At 42.9% G+C, this 19,490-nt stretch overlaps 2 protein-coding genes across 2 annotated transcripts in view; one reads left to right on the plus strand and one right to left on the minus strand.

Moving 5' to 3' along the window:
* Positions 1-19,490, minus strand: part of LOC147025300 (uncharacterized) — a 91,740-nt gene that overhangs the window by 38,657 nt on the left and 33,593 nt on the right. Inside the window, exon 6 of the mRNA XM_085886157.1 lies at positions 1,652-2,098. Coding sequence (XP_085742283.1) covers positions 1,652-2,098 — 447 coding nt within the window. The remainder of the gene's footprint in view (positions 1-1,651; positions 2,099-19,490) is intronic.
* LOC147025301 (uncharacterized) lies at positions 16,179-16,970 on the plus strand. Its single transcript, XM_085886947.1, has one exon. The coding sequence runs from the start codon at positions 16,179-16,181 to the stop codon at positions 16,968-16,970; it is 792 nt and encodes a 263-aa protein (XP_085743073.1).

A 19,490-nucleotide genomic window follows, 5' to 3' on the forward strand; every position in this document is an offset into this window, starting at 1 on the left:
CCAACCTTAATTTTTTGTGCGTAAACAAATGAAGCTAGGGAGGTGTGGTTTGGTGCACGTATGTAGGCGATTCTAATCCGTATGTATGAATATTTTCCCGCCTGCAGAAGCTGTGAGTCGCCGACAGACCGCTTGATGAGTGAGGAAGTGTAAGTGAGCTCAGTCGGATTTTCGTTTTTGACAAAATGACGGATCACTGTGGTCTCATTGCCAGTGATCACTATGTTGAAGAAGTTAGGATCGCTGTTCACAGTCTCCAGGATGTCCTGTGCGATCTCCAAACGGAGTTGCTTCTGCTCGATCGTTAGCAGCTTTGGCACGAACTTCGCTGAGATTCTCCTTAAGCCCAAATCTTCAGTCACAATGGAATGAACGGATCCAATGCTGACGCCCGCCTCGTCTGCAAGTTCTCCGATCGTGATTCGACGATCCTGCATCAGCAGGATCTTCACTTGGTCAATGACGATCTCATTTCGGGATGGTGAGGGCCTACCAGAACGTGCTTCACTTTCCACTGATGTGCGACCATCTTTGAAGCGGTTGTACTACTCTTTTATCTGTGTGGTGCCCATTGCTTCGTTCCCGAAGGCCTGTTGAATCTTGGGAATCGCCAAGCTTTTCAAAAAATTTGATGCAGTAGCGTTGTTCAAGTTTTTCCGTCATTTTGTCAAAAACGAAAATCCGACGGAGCTCACTTACACTTCCTCACTCATCGGCGGTCTGTCGGCGACTGACAACTTCTGCAGGCGGGAAAATATTCACGCATACGGATTAGGATCGCCTACATTCGTGCACCAAACCGCGCACCCCTAGCTTCATTTGTTTACGCACAAAAAATTAAGGTTGGATACTTTTTGAACACATCTCGTACATGCAAATATTTGATAGCTGACTACTTTGCCACAGCATATACGAACATGACTGTGAACAAGTGTTTTCTATTAACTGAGCATATGGGATTTGTTTCTCTCAACTGTCATGATACAAACTTTGTCAATACTTTGTGAGTTTTCAAACAGCTCGGCAAACTTCAAAACATTGTCACATTAGCGTTAGACTGTACATTGCTTTTCAGCACATGTATTGCTCAGATTGTGATCGAAGCATCAAACTCTATGGTGTTTCTTTATGGTTTACTAATAACCAACTTGATCTATTAAAAAAAAAAATGGCCTCCATTTTGTATATATGCAAATTAGGTATCATCTAATCACATTAAATTTTATCTCGACCGATTCATCATATTCCAAAACCATAGTCGAGCATTTAAACAACTCACAAATGTTAATTAGAAGTGGAGATATGCCCAAGGAGATTTATTTCAAAATTTCATGGCAGCCATTTTGAAAATATGATGCCGTGCCAACCGTAAAGGCAATTTTCATTGGGGTCAACCTCTTAACTTACTTAGCACCCGTCATAGCACATGCATACCAAATGTGATGCTTTTATCGCAATCAGAACAATCCACGTGCTAAGAAGCTGCACTGAATCTATGTCCAACAATTTTAGAACCATTATAATCCTCATCTAGAAATAAATAAATAAAGCAGTCAAAAAAATTAGGATGCTATGCCTCTTTACGACGAGGTATTATTCTTTTATTTGAGATAAAGTCGATAGCAGAGTGGTGCAGGATGAATGGGTTTACCTGAGTGAAAGTTTTGCCGCCGCTGCCGTTGCCTGTAAATCCAGAAACCGCAGACTGAGAGTAGAAGCCACCCAGCTGCAGCCAAACCTGCCAGGGGGGCAACACCCCCCAATGCTCTCACAAAACCACCAGTGAAACCTTTTTGTGGTCCACCAGAAACTCCAAAGCCATCAGTCGGAGCTATATCTGCCTCACTCCTTGTTCCAACACCGGGCTGACCATCTCTTCCAGTTCCCAGTCCATAATCTCCACTTTCTGATATGCTGTTATCCTCAATGTGGATTGCCACATTCTCTTTAGTTTGCTTATAAGAATTGCCATCTTCCTTGTCTTCTATTTCATCATGTTCCAATTTGTCAATTTCATTCCCTTCACTCTCATCATTTTCGTCCATTCCCAGTTCTCCTCTTTTCACACCTTCCTCTGTGAGAATTGTTTTAGCTGAATCTGCAAGAAAAAAACAAAAAAACAATTATATTTACAGAATTAACAGTTGTAACATTTGCTGTGGAAGATATATATAAACACTTATATAATGCATTAAACGATATGGCGATTCAACTTCAATATGGAATGCAACACTTGTGGTTTTGTGCCAGATTGTAAGTCATCTTTGCCTGGGTTTCATTAGATTCGCCCCAAAGAGGATGCGTGTTGTTGTTGTTGGTTGGTTGGTTGTTATCTCCATTTGCAGGCTTCAGAAGGTGGAATGAAGTCCTCCCAGATCGTGAAGTATCCACCTTCATGGACACGATTCATGGACCATGTTGTGAAGCTGTGATCTCCAAGGCTCTTTTCAGGATCGTCACCAAGCCTCAGACAGCCTCCAATTGCAGTTCATTTGTAGTAATATTCCAAGGGGTGGTTTTTAAGATTTATGGGGTCTTGGTGGTCAGTCATTTTCTTGATTTATGTGTTGTTTCGGCGAACATCGCTGGGAACCGACACCTCAATTAACAATGCCGTCTTTTCTTTTTTTATACCTAAGTACCATATCCGGTCACAAGGCTTTGTTTTCCATGTTCACGCTTGATGGGATCATCAGGTCCTATGTGAGTGTTACTTCCTTGTTCTCAATTATTGCTTTTGGTTCATGTTTCCATGAGTTTTCTGGGACTGGGATATTGAAGTTTTTGCAGATGTGCCAGTGGATTACTCGACGAACCTTGTTGTGCCTCTGCATATACAGTTGTTTTGACATGTTTTTTTACATCCCGATAGGAAATGGCTTGTACTTTCTGTTTCTACCTTGCAGAACCTGCACTTGCCCAATTTACTCAGTTCTGCCATTTTCTTAAAGCCATTTGTGAAGTGTCCCTGGCCTTGGGCATTTATAATGACTCGCAGAGTACCTGCCCTCCTGGTGATCATATTCCAAACATGTAACACGTTCTTCTGATGCATACATAGAGAATTTACTACACATTTGCATGAAGAATTTGCGTCCATCCTCCCAAGACCACCGAAAAAGATAAAAAAAAATACCCCGATACATTAATTGGGGTCATGCTGATCCCATGTAGCAAGTCTGGATGTAATTGTTGTGCTACTATTCCTGCAGTACAGTTCAAAGTATATTTTATATAGTTCAAAATTGCCACCCTTTGACTTGACAGCTTTGCACACTTGGCATTCTCTTAACCAGCTTCATGAGGTAGTTACTTGAAATGCTTTTCCAAAAGTCTTGTAGGATTTCCCACATATGCTGAGCACTTGTTGGTTGCCTTTACTTCACTTTGCGGCCCAATTCATCCAAAACCATCTCAACTGGATTTAGGTCGGGTGATTGTGGAGGCCAGGTCATCTGATGCAGCACTCCGTCACTCTCCTCCTTGGTCAAATAGCCTTTACACAGCCTGGAGGTGAGTTTTGGGTCATTGTCCTGTTGAAAAACAAATGGTTTCACTAAGCGCAAACCAGATGGAATGGTGTATCGCTGCAGAATGCTATGGTAGCCATGCTGATTAAGTGTGCCTTTAATTCTAAATAAATTGCCGACAGTGTCACCAGCAAAGCACCCCCACACCATCACACCTCCTCCTCCATGCCTCATGGTGGGAACCACACATGCAGAGATCATCTGTTCATCTTCTCTGCATCTCACAAAGACATGGTGGTTGGAACCAAAAATCTCAAATTTGGACTCATCAGACCAAATGGCAGATTTCCACCGGTTTATTGTCCATTGCTCGTGTTTCTTGGCCCAAGCAAGTCTCTTCTTCTAATTGGTCTCCTTCAGTAGTGGTTTTTTGCAGCAATTGGACCATGAAGACCTGATTCACGCAGTCTCCTCTGAACAGTTGATGTTGAGATGTGTCTGTTACTTGAACTCTGTGAAGCATTTACTTGGGCTGCAATCTGAGGTGCAGTTAATTGGCGATTTCTGAGGCTGGTAACTCCAATAAACTTATCCTCTGCAGTAGAGGTAACTCTGGTCTTCCTTTCCCGTAGCGTTCCTCGTCAGAGCCAGTTTCATCATAGCGCTTCATGGTTTTTGCGACTGCACTTGAAGAAACATTCAAAGTTCTTGAAATTTTCCAGATTGACTGACCTTCATGTCTTAAAATAAAGATGGACTGTCATTCCTCTTTGCTGAGTTGAGTTGTTCTTGCCATGATCTATCTATAATTCCAGCAGTGTGTGTGTGTGTGTGTGTGTGTGTGTGTGTGTGTGTGTGTGTGTGTGTGTGTGTGTGTGTGACCGCTGTTTCTCGACAACCACTGGTCCGATCTAATTGAAACTTGCCAGGTATATTGCTGGGGACCTGAGTATGTCCCTTTTCAAGGTGCGATAGTTAATCGGACAAGTGCTTCCCAAGTTATGGCCATTTATTTACCAACCAATGAAAGGACACGTTGCTGAGTAGGCGCGGCTGCGTAGGCCGGTGCGCGGCCGGCCAACGATGACGTCACGTGCTGTGCTGGTTACGATGGGGATCGGTGCCTTAGTTACCGTGGCGCAGGAGTGGCAATGGTCAATGGCAGCAAATGTCATGGCAAGCAAAGACAGGGAAGTAAACTTGATTTTAATTTGGATTTTAATTAACTCTGTGTGTGTAAGTATCACAGCAGTTGTTACTTCAATGCAAGCGATAATTCGTGGAATGCATGTGAACATTCTGTAGGGGCACGTACTACTTCTGGATAGTGATGACTTACTGTATTCTAATAATTTCTCGATTTCTTGTCCGCATTCATAGATAAACACAATGCCCCAATCCAGTCGTCGTTTACGAGAGTGAATGAACGGCCTGTGTGGTTGTTTGAAAGTTTTGGGGGGGGGGGGGGGGTTGCACGTACGGGCACACGAGAGTGAAGGAACGGCCTGTGTGGTTGTTTCTAGCTCGCGGTTTGAAAGGTTTTTTTATTTTTATTTTTGGTTTGCACGTAGGGCCACGCACGTATGGGCGCTCACGTACGGCCACGCACGCATGGGCACGCGAGGGCGAAGGAACGGCCTGTGTAGTTGTTTCTGGCTGGTGGTTTGAAAGTTGTTTTTTTTTTTTGCACGTCCGGCCACGCACATATGGGTACGTACTAGTATGGACAACTACAGTACAGACAAAATAATGGTCTTTTAAGTTTTTGGGGGGGGTTGCACGTACGGGCACACGAGAGTGAAGGAACGGCCTGTGTGGTTGTTTCTAGCTCGCGGTTTGAAAGGTTTTTTTATTTTTATTTTTGGTTTGCACGTAGGGCCACGCACGTATGGGCGCTCACGTACGGCCACGCACGCATGGGCACGCGAGGGCGAAGGAACGGCCTGTGTAGTTGTTTCTGGCTGGTGGTTTGAAAGTTGTTTTTTTTTGCACGTCCGGCCATGCACATATGGGTATGTACTAGTATGGACAACTACAGTACAGACAAAATAATGGTCTTTTACCAAATAGGGCTATTTACTGTATACCAACCCTACCTTGTCACAACACAACTGATTGGCTCAAACACATTAAGAAGGAAAGAAATTCCACGAATTAACTTTTAATAAGGCACACCTGTTGATGGAAAAGCATTCCAGTTGACTATCGCATGAAGCTGGTTGAGAGAATGCCAAGAGTGTGCATAGCTGTTATCAAGACAAAGGGTGACTACTTTGAAGAATCCAAAATATAAAATATAATTTAATTTGTTTAACACTTTTTTGGTTACTTCATCATTCCATATGATATTTCATAGTTTTGATGTCTTCACTATTATTGTACAATGTAGAAAATAGTAAAAAATAAATAAAAACCCTTGAATGAGTTGGTGTGTCCAAACTTTTGACTGGTACTGTATATGCACTTTAAAAGTGAGTTGCTTAAACACCAAAATAACAATGTAAAAACATTACATGATGATGTACCAACCATAGGTGAAATGTACAATGTCCTGAAATTGATGATGATCATTAATCTGAAAAGCATAATTCCTTCAGTGCTGGGCTTCAGTGCAACCAGCAGCAGCTGATATCTTGCACAACTGAAGAGCAGAAAATTATCCCCTGTGACAGAGAGCTTAAGGTAGCCAGATGTTCATGTTTATTGTGGCTGTTTCTGTCTTGTGTTATCATCATCACACTACAAAGATTTTATTTTTTGGTCTTTGTGTATCACCAAACGATTAAACAAGTTACCTTCAAACATGGTGTCAAAAACAGGTGAAACTGGAGACCGATGTATTTGGTATGTTTATAATTTAGCATCTTTTCAATTTTCATTGAAAATAAATACTGTACTTGCACCTATCTTGAGTGCTGGACAAACTCGAAACCAAGAACACAAAACACCAGAGTCGGTGGTGTAATTGTTAGTAAGGGCATCTACTCTGAGTCTCGGTGGTCGGTGGTTGAAATCCCGGCCGAGTCATACCAAACACTTCAAAAATGTTAATACATGCTGTTTCCTTGCTTGATGTTAAGCATTGAAAAAGATAGAGCACGGATGCCGGACAACTCCCATATGTTGGAATCCTTGGGGAGGAAGAAATTCCTCCTTAGGAAATGCCCTGCTGAATGTGCTGAGAAACGTGGAACCATTGTTGTGGCATCGTCGGTACCCAAGTGATGCCACTTGCCCCAATATCAGTGCCTGTGTTTGTCTTGTCTAACAGTTCTGTGTTGTGTCTTGTGTATTCGTCTGTATGTCCATGTGTGCGAGATGGGTGTGTGGCTACTCCACGACAAGCCGTAGGTCCGATATTAACAACCTTGGTCCATTCGTCGGATGGCGGGAAAGCACGTAAGATGGCAGAAGTGTAACTTTTGATGACTTACTGTTTCATCATTTCCAAAATGCAGAGCACAATGTCACCAATACCCGATTCCTGGGATCTTTAACATCCACCAACGACCAGTGATGGCAAAGAGTCTTCTGGCTAACATCCTTCCAAGGAACGGCTAACATGCGAAAAAAAACCCCGCTGTTTTCAGCTGGATTGAGATTCGGCTCAAAATCGAGTGTGTATACCTCTGAGCTATCCTGCTCGGCCTCTGTTATGCAACAAAAGACTAAATTTTTAAAATGCTAATTTTCTTTCCTCGTGACATTAAATGACTAACGACTGTTCCTGCATGAAAGTGCGAGATGATTCCATTCATCATTTCACTTTCAGCAAGATATAATCCTTGTTTAAAAGCACTTAAAATGTGTTCATGTCATAGAAAGAAACATTGAGTAATTGAACGGTTAAAAAAATACAAATGTTCAAAATGATTCATCGCTGAAGTTGCACTTTGTACTGGATATACACATTCTTAGTCTTCTGTTTCACACATCTTTAGTATGGTTAAATATTTAAATGTCAAAATGAATTATTGTGCATCTACATTAAAGATGGTAAAAAAGCATAAGGAATGATGAATATGTGCAGACCATATAAAACTAGAAGGGCACTCGGTAGAGCGCATACCTCCGCCACGCAATGCCTGATCCACGAGAACATATCGGGCCCAATACATGTTTGAGATATCGTGCTATACAGAACTATATCGTTTATGGCCCTATCTCTCGATGGTGAAGAATCACTTTGAAAATTAAATAACTCTCGTGTCCAGATCCGGATTCAGATCTTCACCAAAATCCAATAATTTAGTCTTTGCGTCACACCCAATCTGTCCACAAAGTTTCGTGCGCATCCATCCAAATTTTTTTGGAGATATCCTGCACACAGACAGACAGACGAACAACCAAAGACAGAAAGGGGTGAAAACATAACCTCCTTCACCTTCAGTGGTGGAGGTAATTACATCTAGTCAAATGCACAAAAGGATGATGTGAGATTGTATTGGTAAAATTTCCATGCCTTCGGCCCATCTTTATTGTTGTTGAGACCGTCATGCAATGCGGTTCAAACAGAGTGGTACGATGGTACGAAGATCGTTCATAGATTTGTTTCTCGAATCAAGTGTATTGCATCAGAGAGGACTGAAAGGAAGGAAACGAGCACAAAAGATGGAACTGGGTATGGTAATGAGATTTTCTTTGAGTGCATGTTTCTATGATTGGATGTATTCAAATCGAAAGAAACGACAAAATCACCTTTGTAAAGATTGGCAAACACTGTTCAAGTTAAATCCGATTTGCCATGTGAAAAAAATTTCATTCCAGGAGAGATATAGCATTGGCCATTGTGAGCCATTATTCAACATGTTCATTCGTTTGTTCATTTGGACGCAGCAGCATCAGTTTGTTGTGACTCCTCATTTCTCATTACACATGCCCATTGATGCAATCATTCAGGTTCTGGCAGGGACTTCATGGGACCACGATTGACCAATCAGCAGGAGATCCTATAAATGTTTCTTCTTTTTCTTCTTCTTCTCACGAGCGAGACATTGTGATGGATAGAGTCCCTTTATAGAGAGAGTAGCGACATAGAGGGTCCGGAAAAATCTAGTCACGTGATTGCGTGGAGCCATTTTGAGTCCATCGCGGACAGGATCGGACGCATATCGGTCAGCGTTTTAACGTTCCCGCTGTACGCAGCGTTCTCATTCGTGTTTTACATCGATTTTACCACAAAATGACAGGTTGTTGCACCTTTGGGTGCACAAATAGAACGGAGAAGGGATTCAAGATGTATAGATTTCCATCAGATGCTAAAAGATGGAAAATCTGGGAGAACAGAGTCAGTCGTGTTGGATGGAAAGCAACTTCTTGGTAAGTTCTCTGCCAGGTCAGTGTGATGGTGGTAATGGTCCCATATGCGTATATTTGTGTGCTGCGAGTGAGACTGGCCTTTGCTTTGGCTTTCCAGGCTTGTTATCCATTGCTCGTGGATTAATTAGCACTTGAAGGGGAAGGCATCTTTATTTAAAATTAAGTTTGAGTTTGAGTCTTCGAGCGAGATCAATTAATATAGGGTCGAGATCATGTCTCCAAAGTCAGACTCAGACTCAAAGTCAAAGTAAAACTCAAGTCAAAACAAAGACGAATGAAAGGAGAACGGGCTAACACGGCCCACTCTTCAAAGGCAGGGTTAGGGTCAACACTAACCCTAATTCTGACCCTAACCCTCACCCTAAACCTGACCCTAAACCTAAATCTAACCCTAACCCTAACTTTTAAGAGTAGGTTATACCAAAGATTTAAAATCTATTGGTGTGGGTGTAGACTGCCAGATCTTAGGATACGAAACAGGTCGACACCCCATAGAAGCATAGAACGGAGCCCATCTAACTTCTGAGTGTAGAATGGTCGGGACTGGCTTTTACCTTCAGGGAATGAGGAAAATATGAGGGAAACATGAGGGAAACAGGGAATGAGGGGTGGGCTACTCTATTTTGGTGGGATTAATATATGATCGGCAACATGCAGCAAAGTTTTGATTCATAATTTAAATATGAAATGAGACAAACACAAATATATACCCACAAACGATAAACAAGGTCAAACAACTGCAGAAATACAAAGATAACTCTGAACATTGTATTGTACATTGTACATGTATAAACAGGGAGGTGATAGTTCGAGTCTCGCTCTCGCCTCCCTGAAATTAAAATGAGGCTGAAATAAGCAGCACATGGACTTGTCAAGTTCATTCCTTCTTTGTCATGATTCTAAATGTCTGTGACTGTTAAATCACAAACAGCTCTGTGAATTTCTTCTCTATCATATGGCTCTTAGTTGTCATAAATCTTCTATTTTGTCATCTTTACATAATTTGTCCATTATCAACATGGAAAAGACCAATCCCATCTCTCATACATAGAGAACATCATGGAATACACGGTTCAATGCACGAGTGCCATACGGCGGCTCTGCACGCGCACCGCACTGAATGGACTCAAAATGGCGTCAAATCGTTAGTTGTCGCTACTCTCTCTATAAAGGGACTCTAGTGTTGGATGGTTGTCATGTAAAGTTGACGGGTGAGTTTTCCCATGTTATGCACAGCAGCCTAGTTTTAGGATTCTCACTATAATCCCATATTCGTGCACTCACAGTGATTCATCGAGTCAGCGATTCGCAGCTCGACACAATTTTCTCTTTAATTGCTGAGTGAATTGAGACCCCAATGTCCAGGAATTTTAATTGCCATCTTGAATCATTACCAATGGAAGTCAGCACCAAATTGATTCCACAATTACAGATACCAGCATTACATTGTATCATTATTAATCGACACCAGTGCCAACTTGGATCATGGCTCATCAACACCATGACGAGATCAGCTTTTATGAACTCCGTCGATATCAGCTTTATATTTGGTGGATAATATTGCTGCCAAAACCATCTGAGTGACCTATTGCATGAAGGATGACCAACCTAACTAGGGAAGACTACCTGGCTTTGACAAGGCATCCCAGGCCCCATCGTAATTCGGCGTTTGTGTGAGTGAATATTTGTTCTGGTTACACTTTCCATCACCGAAGCACAACTTCACCCACACTTGGTGATCTCGACATGATCCATTACACATTTCATCATGCCCAGTTTTTGCAGAGGTGTGGCAATGCCGCTGATCCAGTGCCCATGCCCCCTGTTGGTTAGGGAAGGAATTTACAATTTGGCTTGGGTACCAGCGATAACTCGCCAATTATTTGTGAAGGACACTGTGCGATCTCTAACATCCACCAACTAATGGTGGCAGATGGGACGCCCAGTTTTACATCCATGTGACGGACGACACACACATTGATGTATTACCCTGCCTGTGACAGTTGATAACTGAGCCAAGATTTTAACCCAGGCTAGATAGTAGAGGTGAGTTTGCATGCCTCCGGGTCTAGGCTATCCTGCCAGTCCATTCTACAATATGACATGTCATGTAAAATGTTGTGTCGTATAAAATTCAGAAATATTCCGTTTCACATGACAGGTCTGCGAATTCAATCAATGGATAAACAGCTTTGGCAAATGGGTAAAGGCACCGGGGATGGATATTAGCAGCATCAGTGTTCATCGAGTGGAAAAATCGTGGTAAATCCTGCGAATGTATGCAGGCCATGTCTTGCATGGAAGAAAAAAAAATGTAAGCAGCCCAAGAGACGTGCTTTATGATACGACATGTTGGCCAGTGGGCTTCTACCATTACTCTCGAAAACGATACAATGCAAACAGAATTCCAATATATCTGACAAACCTACATGAGAAGAATATACATTTTCACCTTTCAATTATTCAGTTATTTGGAAGTCTCCCCCAACTTTTAAATATTGATCACAAACATACTTTTAAAAAAAATCAAATTGGACCCATCCTGGTTTTTCTTTCATTGCAGAATTGAGGGGCATAACAGTTCATTCCATGCGTTGCCTTTACCAATTCAATCAAACTTCATTCATCACGTGACATTCGAGCAACAAGAAGGTCCCACAAGGGGAAGGAAGTTGCGGTTATCAAAGCTGTAAACAATAGTGATGCGATGGTCCTGTGGGACCTACGATGCGGATGAAAGGAATCCTAACTGAATGAAAGGAAACTAATGTCATTTCTCAATCCTCAAACAAAGCTTCAGTGTTGCACGTGCTGGTACTTAACCTGCCATTGTCATGGAGTGCAAACAAAATATGAAATCACAAAATTAATTGTTTCACAGTAAGAATTTGCCTAACATAGTGAAGGTGCTCCAACATGCATCTTGATGATTCTTCATGCGATAAACCAGTGTCCATTTATATAACTGACGTCAGCACCAAAAGTTTGTATTGATGGATGTTAACGGACAGCACTATAGTGTTTGGAAAGTTTATTCGACAAACCTATGTGCTCAATTTTGTGGTTAATCGACCTTGTTCTACATTTATACATATCAATATAGCGTTTTGGCAGTACCAGTGTCTTCTTTATACAGTATGTTAAGGCACATTCCACTGATTCGAATATAAGGCACAGTATATCCTACTCATGTTTTAAGTCTATGTATGAGGCATCTACCTATATAAAACACTGTGCATTTGTCTGTCCCCCTTCATAAGGATGATTTGAGTCGGATTTTAAAGGCCAATCTTTCAACACGACAATGTGTTCACGACGGTCAATTTTTGAGGATTAAAAAAACTCCAAAAACATTTTACATAAGAGAGTAATTAAATCTCTTCAACTGGAATTGTAGACGGTGACTTGCAAACCGAGCCTCAATGGCGGTGTATAAAATCGTTTTATAAAAATAACAATAAATATAAAGCGTAGGGAGATGAAATTCGCGGCACGGATGTGCAATGCGTGCAGAGTAAAACGAGTGTTAATTTATGTCCGTAAGATGTCTAAAAATAAAGATATAAGATACCTGACACTAGGCCGAGGCTTCAGACTTTGGCACGCTCACAAAGCTGTAGTGTCAAAACGAAACGTCCCAGAAGATAAAGAAAAATAGGGTAACAGTTGTACATGTAGTGTTTTGAAATAACGCTTTTTCGTGCTACGAAACATCACATCTTCCCCTGTCCTTGAATATTTCAAATAACATAAATCCAACCCATCATTTTTGATTAGCTTTTATACGAGTCTCATATAAGGCACAGGACATTCTACTCTTGTATTGTCTATGTACGAGATTTTCATGGTGTCATGTATTCATGCATGAGATCAACCGGAAGTTCGGTCATTGCGCGGCGGCAACATGGTGGCACGAGGAGGCTGGGCTCATGAGTCATGAATGGTTCTGAGGTTTCTGTGTGTGGAGCACAATAAAAGATTGTTGGTGCACTCAAACTGCTTTTCCTGCTTGATACATTACATGGCGACGAGGATTGGATTCTGGTGAGCGCATGGAAAGTAAGCCGAGCTATTAAAGTTAGCTGTTGGCTGACCAACTCGATATTTCCCTGCATATGCTACTCGATCACCATGTCCCTCGGCCGTATTGACGAGTTCAACCCGCAAGAAGCAAGCTGGGAGGCGAACATTGAGTGTCTGCAGTATTACTACCAAGCTAACGGCATCGAGGATGATGCCAGGAAGAGAGCAATCCTGATGTCGGTATGCGGCAGTGAGACGTTTACTATTCTGAACAATCTCACCATCCCCAGGACCACAATGGATTGAACACATGCCAAGCTTGTGGCAGCTATGAAGGAGCACTGCGAACCCACACCCTCAGTCATTGTGAGTCGATTCAATTTTTATATGTGTCGCCAAACCTCGACACAGTCCATTTCGGCATTCATCGCTCACCCGAAACACCTTGCCCAGCATTGCCAGTTTGGTGCTACATTCGACGACATGCTAAAGGACTTGCTCGTAGTGGGAGTGGAACAAGATCGAATTCGCCGGCGCCTACTTGCTGAACAGACTCTGACATTTTCCAGTGCTAAGGACATCGCTATCGCAATGGAGTGTGCAGACAAAAATGCTGCGGATGTTGCTCGCTCCATCGCTTACCAGCCTGGAGCTGAGCTGTCATCTGTCAATCGCGTTGAACAACATCCAACCAGAAAATCCGATGCCAAAACGCCTGGAAAATGCTTGGTGACTGGTGATGGTAAATGCTGTTTCCGCTGCAACGGTGAGCATTCTCCCACTTCGTGCCGTTTCAAGAATTCCACTTGCAACTACTGCCACAAGGTGGGTCATATTGCCTCTGCGTGCTCGTCTCGAGAATGGAGGGCAAGGAGAGCCGAATGCAAAACCCACCTCTTTGAAGCAGAGTATAACTAGGATGACATGATTGATGGAAACAGCGCTAACAGCTACAGTGTTAAGTCATATGACCTTTTCCACACAAAGTCTGGCAGAGAGTCTACTCCTATACTGGTTATCGTAGATATAGACGGACGGACCGTGGAAATGGAGGTAGACACGGATGCTGCCATCTCACTCATGAGTGAAGCAGCTTTCCGTAACCTGTGGGGGAATTCTGAACAACCCAGCCTCCGTTGGTCCCCGATCCGACTCACCACATACAGCGGTGAGTCAATACAAGCCCACGGGTTGCGTGATGTCATAGAAACCTACGGCAACAACACTCACCAATTACAGCTCTTGATCGTCCCTGGGGATGGACCCACACTTCTCGAACGAAACTGGCTCGATGTTGTCAAACTCAATTGGGAACACATCCACCGACTGCAGGCTTCTAAGCCACCAAACATACTACAGCACCTCCTCGCGAGATACCCGGACGTCTTCAAGGATGAACTCGGGACATTGGAAGGGTTTCACTGCTAAGCTCAATGTTGAGAAAGATGTGAAGCCAATTTTCTGCAAAGCACACCCAGTTCCTCTTGCCTTGCAAGAGAAGGTTGACGTGGAATTAGCCAGACTAGAAAAGTTAGGTATCAGTGAGTCAGTTCAGTACTCAAATTGGGCTGCTCAACAACACAGTTGTTCCTGTTGTGAAGGCAGACAAATCAATATGACTTTGTGTGGATTACAAAATGTCGATCAACAAATGTTCCACCTTGGACAAATATCCAATAGCAAGGATCGATGACTTGTACGCAAAACTGAGCGGGGGACAGTCATTCACCAAGCTTGACATGAGATCGGCCTATCGACAAGTCGTTCTGGATGAGGATTCCAAAGAATATCTCACTATCAACACGCATCGGGGGCTCTACAGATACAACCGCCTGAGTTTTTGTGTCAAATCGGCACCAGGAATCTACCAACGTTGTATGGATAGTCTGTTCGCTGCTGAACCACACGTTGTTGTTTACCAAGATGACATCCTAGTCACTGGCCGCTCAGAGTTTCATCATCATGACAACCTCAAACATGTGCTACGCATTATTTCCGACTCCGGACTACGCCTGCGGAGAGACAAGTGCGAGTTCATGGTTCCGTCTGTGACCTATTTGGGCCATCGTATCGACGCCGAAGGCATACATCCCACTGAAGAGAAGAGCGGAGCAATCAAAGACGCCCCAGCTCCGACCAACATTTCTGAACTCAAGGCTTACATTGGCATGCTGCAGCAAAACAGCAGGTATATCCCAAACATTGCTATCATGCTTGGCCCACTGTATTGCCTGTTAAAAAAGGCGTCAGCTGGAAATGGGACATTCTAGTCATCAGCCTTCCAGAAGTGGAAAGACATGCTGCAGTCTTCAAATGTGCTAGTTCACTACGACCCAGACAAAGACATGGTCCTGTCGTGTGACGCGAGTCAGTACGGGGTTGGTGCTGTTTTGTCACACATCATGCCAGATAGCACAGAGAGACCAATCGCATTCGCATCTCGTAAACTGTCCCCAGCTGAGAAGAACTACAGTCAGCTGGACAAAGAAGGACTTGGCATTATATTCGGAGTTAAGAAATTTCACCACTACGTCTTCGGTCAACATTTCACGAATTACACGGATCACAAACCACTGATTAGTTTGTTTGGTCCAACAAAAGCTCCCTCAGAGGTCTTACCGCCTCGGATCATACGTTGGTCACGTTCACTCTCGGCATATGATTACGACATTACGCACAGACCTGGCTCCACAATTTCAAATTCAGATGCCATGAGTCGCCTGGAACTTCCGGACACAGTGTTTAACCCCCTCTGCACCTGGCAGCGTGATATCTCTGATGGAATTTCTGAATGACAACCAAATCGATGCCAACCAGATATGGACCTACACCAGGAGTGACCCACTTCTTTCCAAGGTCATTCATGCTACTGGGCAAGGGTGGGGCCTTCGACACGATGCTGACCCTGAATTGTATTCGTTCAAGGCCAGGCAGAATGAACTAAGTATCGAGAATGGCTGCTTGCTGTGGGGATGCCGAGTGGTCATTCCCCCAAACTTGCGCACAAAGATTTTGTATCAGCTTCACAATTGTCATCCAGGCATTGAAGGAATGAAATCGCTGGCACGGAACTATGTCTGGTGGCCTCACCTTGACTCTGACATAGAACAGCGTGGGAAACATTGTTATCCATGCCAAAGCAGTCGAAACGCCCCTGCAAAGGCGCCATTGCATCCCTGGGAATGGCCCACTGAACCATGGCAGAGGATTCATCTTGACTTTGCTAGACCCATCGAAGGTCGTATGATTCTTATTGTTACGGATGCTCACACTAAATGGATCGATGCCTTTGTAACACACACAGCAACCTGACACGCGACGAGAGAGAGGCTGCGCCAGTGCTTTGCCACTCATGCTTTGCCACGCATGATAGTCACTGACAATGGAACCTGTTTCTCAAGCTCTGAATTCACCCGCCTGAACGGTATAATTCACAAGTTTGTGAGCCCACACCATCAAGCTTCAAATGGACTCTCCAAAAGCTCTGTGAGTTTCGTCAAGTCTGGTCTCAATAAGATACACGGTGGAAGCCTTCAGACCAGACTATCACGTTTGCTTTTCACTCACCGCATCACTCCCCACACCACAACGGGGGCGACACCAACTGAGCTGCTGATGAAACGACGTTTGCGTACACGACTGGATTGTCTAAGACCAGACGTGGCGTCGGTCGTGCATCAAAATCAGTGGAAACAGAGACTTCATCATGACAAACATGCAGTACAGCGCTTTATAAACATCAGGGACCCGGTGTTTGTGAAAAACTTTGGTCACGGAAAGGCTTGGCTCCCAGGGAGGGTTCACAAAAACGAGGGACCGTTGTCCTACAAGATCAAACTCGAGGACAATCGAGTCGTCCGGAGACACCTTGATCATGTCCGGTATCTGTCCTGTGATCCTGTCATCTTCACAAATGATGTCTCGTCACTCCCTGAACCTGTGAAGAGCGAGTTGGCGCTGCAGATAGTACTGCACCACTCTCCGAGGCTGACCCCAATAACGCCGTTGCAGCGCCACCAGCGTCTGTTGGCTTTGTACCCCGACGATCATCAAGAGTTCCAAATGCGCCTATCCGCCTTGATTTGTAGCCGTTACTCATATATTCATGATCTTTGTATTATTTACGAGTGTCTTCATTACTCTTGTGTTCATCTTTAATGCATTTTCACACAATGGAAGGGGGGAGATGTCATGTATTCATGTATGAGATCAACCGGAAGTTCGGTCATCGCGAGGCGGCAACATGGCGGCATCGCGAGGCGGCATGAGGAGGCTGGGTTGATGAATGGTTCTGAGTTTTCTGTGTGTGGAGCACAATAAAATATTGTTGGTGCCCTCAAATTGCTTTCCCTGCCTGATACATTACACATGGCATCATGTGATGTTATGACTTTTCCATTGAACTAACACTTTAGCAAGAGCAGTGTGACCTCATGAGGCCTCATGAATGATGAGCCGCCAACAGGAAATTGAGTCGGTTCAGATTATAATTACGTATGATTTTACAACATGATGCATACCAGGAAATATTTCTGATTGAATTATTTTTAAATCTAAGTTTGCAAGTCTGTTATATATGACAATGGATAAAATCAAGAGGACATTGATTGAGGTATACTAACTGCCGTGGGAAGCAATAACCTGACATTTCACAAATTAATGCTCGGTGTTACATACCCTCCAATAGGATAAGGAGAAGAAAAAGAGGAGTTAACAGACAAAAAAAAAATGTCAGCTTTTCCTTGCTTCTGAACCTCAGATAATTGTAGCTGGTTAATCACTCCTTTGTGTTTTCTTGTGTCTAATCAAAATTAAACTTCAGCATCACAAAATTCAGTTATTGTATCAATATCATTTTGAATCGACTGAATGAAACAGAAGACAAAGAAGGAACCCAAAGAAGTAAAGAGCAAATGTGCGTTACAGTGGTACAACCCTCACAGACATGGACAAGGACTTCTATTGGACAGGACAATAAATCCAAATGGCTGTCTCTTTCCAAGAATCCAGACACCATGCAAAACGTACCTTTTTTGGGAGTAATTCTCTAAAATTCAGAGTGGAAGCATGAAGATTACACAACAAGCTAAAGCATGATGCAGGGAAGGAAAGTGACGCGGCAGAACAAACTGCACAAAACAAGCACAAAAATAAAGTGAATGCATACATTATATCCTTTTCAAGGTTGGACTGTTGGTATTCCCATCGAGACCCCTGCCTTACGATGCAGGGCATTCGAGTGCCAATCCCATATATGCTTTGTCTATTATCTGTACTAAATTCCTGTAGAAATATGTTGTTGACGAACTTCTTTGTCTTGTATGTGATTTATGTCCAAGCTTCTCCGTAAGCCTTAAATCAATGTGGAAAGTTATTTTTTTAAATAATAATCAAAAGGTGAATTATAACTTTGCACGTAAATACAACCTAAACTTCACATTGTGTCACTACCTGTGTGGAGCACTTTCAGCTGATATTGTCATGTTTTTTGCATTTTAAACAATGATGTTTCCATATACTAGAAAGACTCGGTGGAAACCTACCAGATCTCCAAGACCATTCTTGACCATGTTGTGGAATGTTGGCCAAAGCCCTCAGTTATTTTAAAAATTTTCTTCCACCCTCTTTTAAATTTTTTCTCCGCAACTGTTTGAGCGATTGACACAAAACTTTCAACATCGGAGCACCTACCCATGAATAATTTTTTTTTTAAACAAAGTTACATGATGGTTGGATGGAAAATGTGGCCAGCATTCCAAAAAGTCTGTTTTCTGTAGGCATGGATTGCACAGTGTTTCACGTATCAGGCATAAATGGCGTCGACCTCACTTCGCTCAGCCTCGGCCAAATCAATATTATCATTCTCAATATTATTATTATTTTGTAATAATAAAGTAATGTTATAATGCTATTGTTATTGTTGTTGGGATTACTTTTGTTATTAGAAGTGGCCTTGGAAAATGCCACAATTAGGTGGGACAATGATAAAGCTGCAATGCACAGCACCTTCAGAAAGTATTCACGCCCCTTGACTTTTTCACATTTTGTTGTGCTTCAGCTTGGATGTAAAATGGATTAAATTGAATTTTTTTTGTCACCGATTTCCACAAAATACCCCATAATGACAAAGTGCAAATATGTTTTCGGTAATTTTTTACAAGTTAATTGAAAATGAAAAGCTGAAATGTCTTGCATTGAAATGTCATCAAGTGTTCAACCCCTTTGCTAAGACACTTCAAATTGAGCTCAGGTGCATCCAATTTACTGTGATCATCCTTGAGATGTATTGACAACTTGATTGGAGTCCACCTGTGGCCAATTCAATGGATTGGACATTCTTTAGAAAGAAACACACCTTTCTATACAAGGTCCCACAGTTGACGGTGCATGTCAGAGCAGAAACTCCACGATGAAGTCCAAGGAACTGTCTATAGAACTCCGAGATATAATTGTGAGGAGGCATAGATCTGGGAAATGGTATGAAACAATTTCCAGAGTGTTGAAAGTTCCCAAAAGCACAGTGAGCTCCATCATTAGGAAATGGAAAGAACATGGAACTATGCAGACTCTTCCTAGAGCTGGCCGTCTGACCAAACTGAGTAACCGGGCAAGAAGGACCTTGGTCAGGGAGATGACCAATAACCCAATGACCACTCTGACAGAACTACAGAGTTCCTT

Source organism: Eptatretus burgeri, chromosome 6 (assembly GCF_056783735.1).
Source record: "Eptatretus burgeri isolate ZD-2024b chromosome 6, Ebu_testis_v1, whole genome shotgun sequence".
In the NCBI taxonomy this organism is placed as follows: domain Eukaryota; kingdom Metazoa; phylum Chordata; class Myxini; order Myxiniformes; family Myxinidae; genus Eptatretus; species Eptatretus burgeri.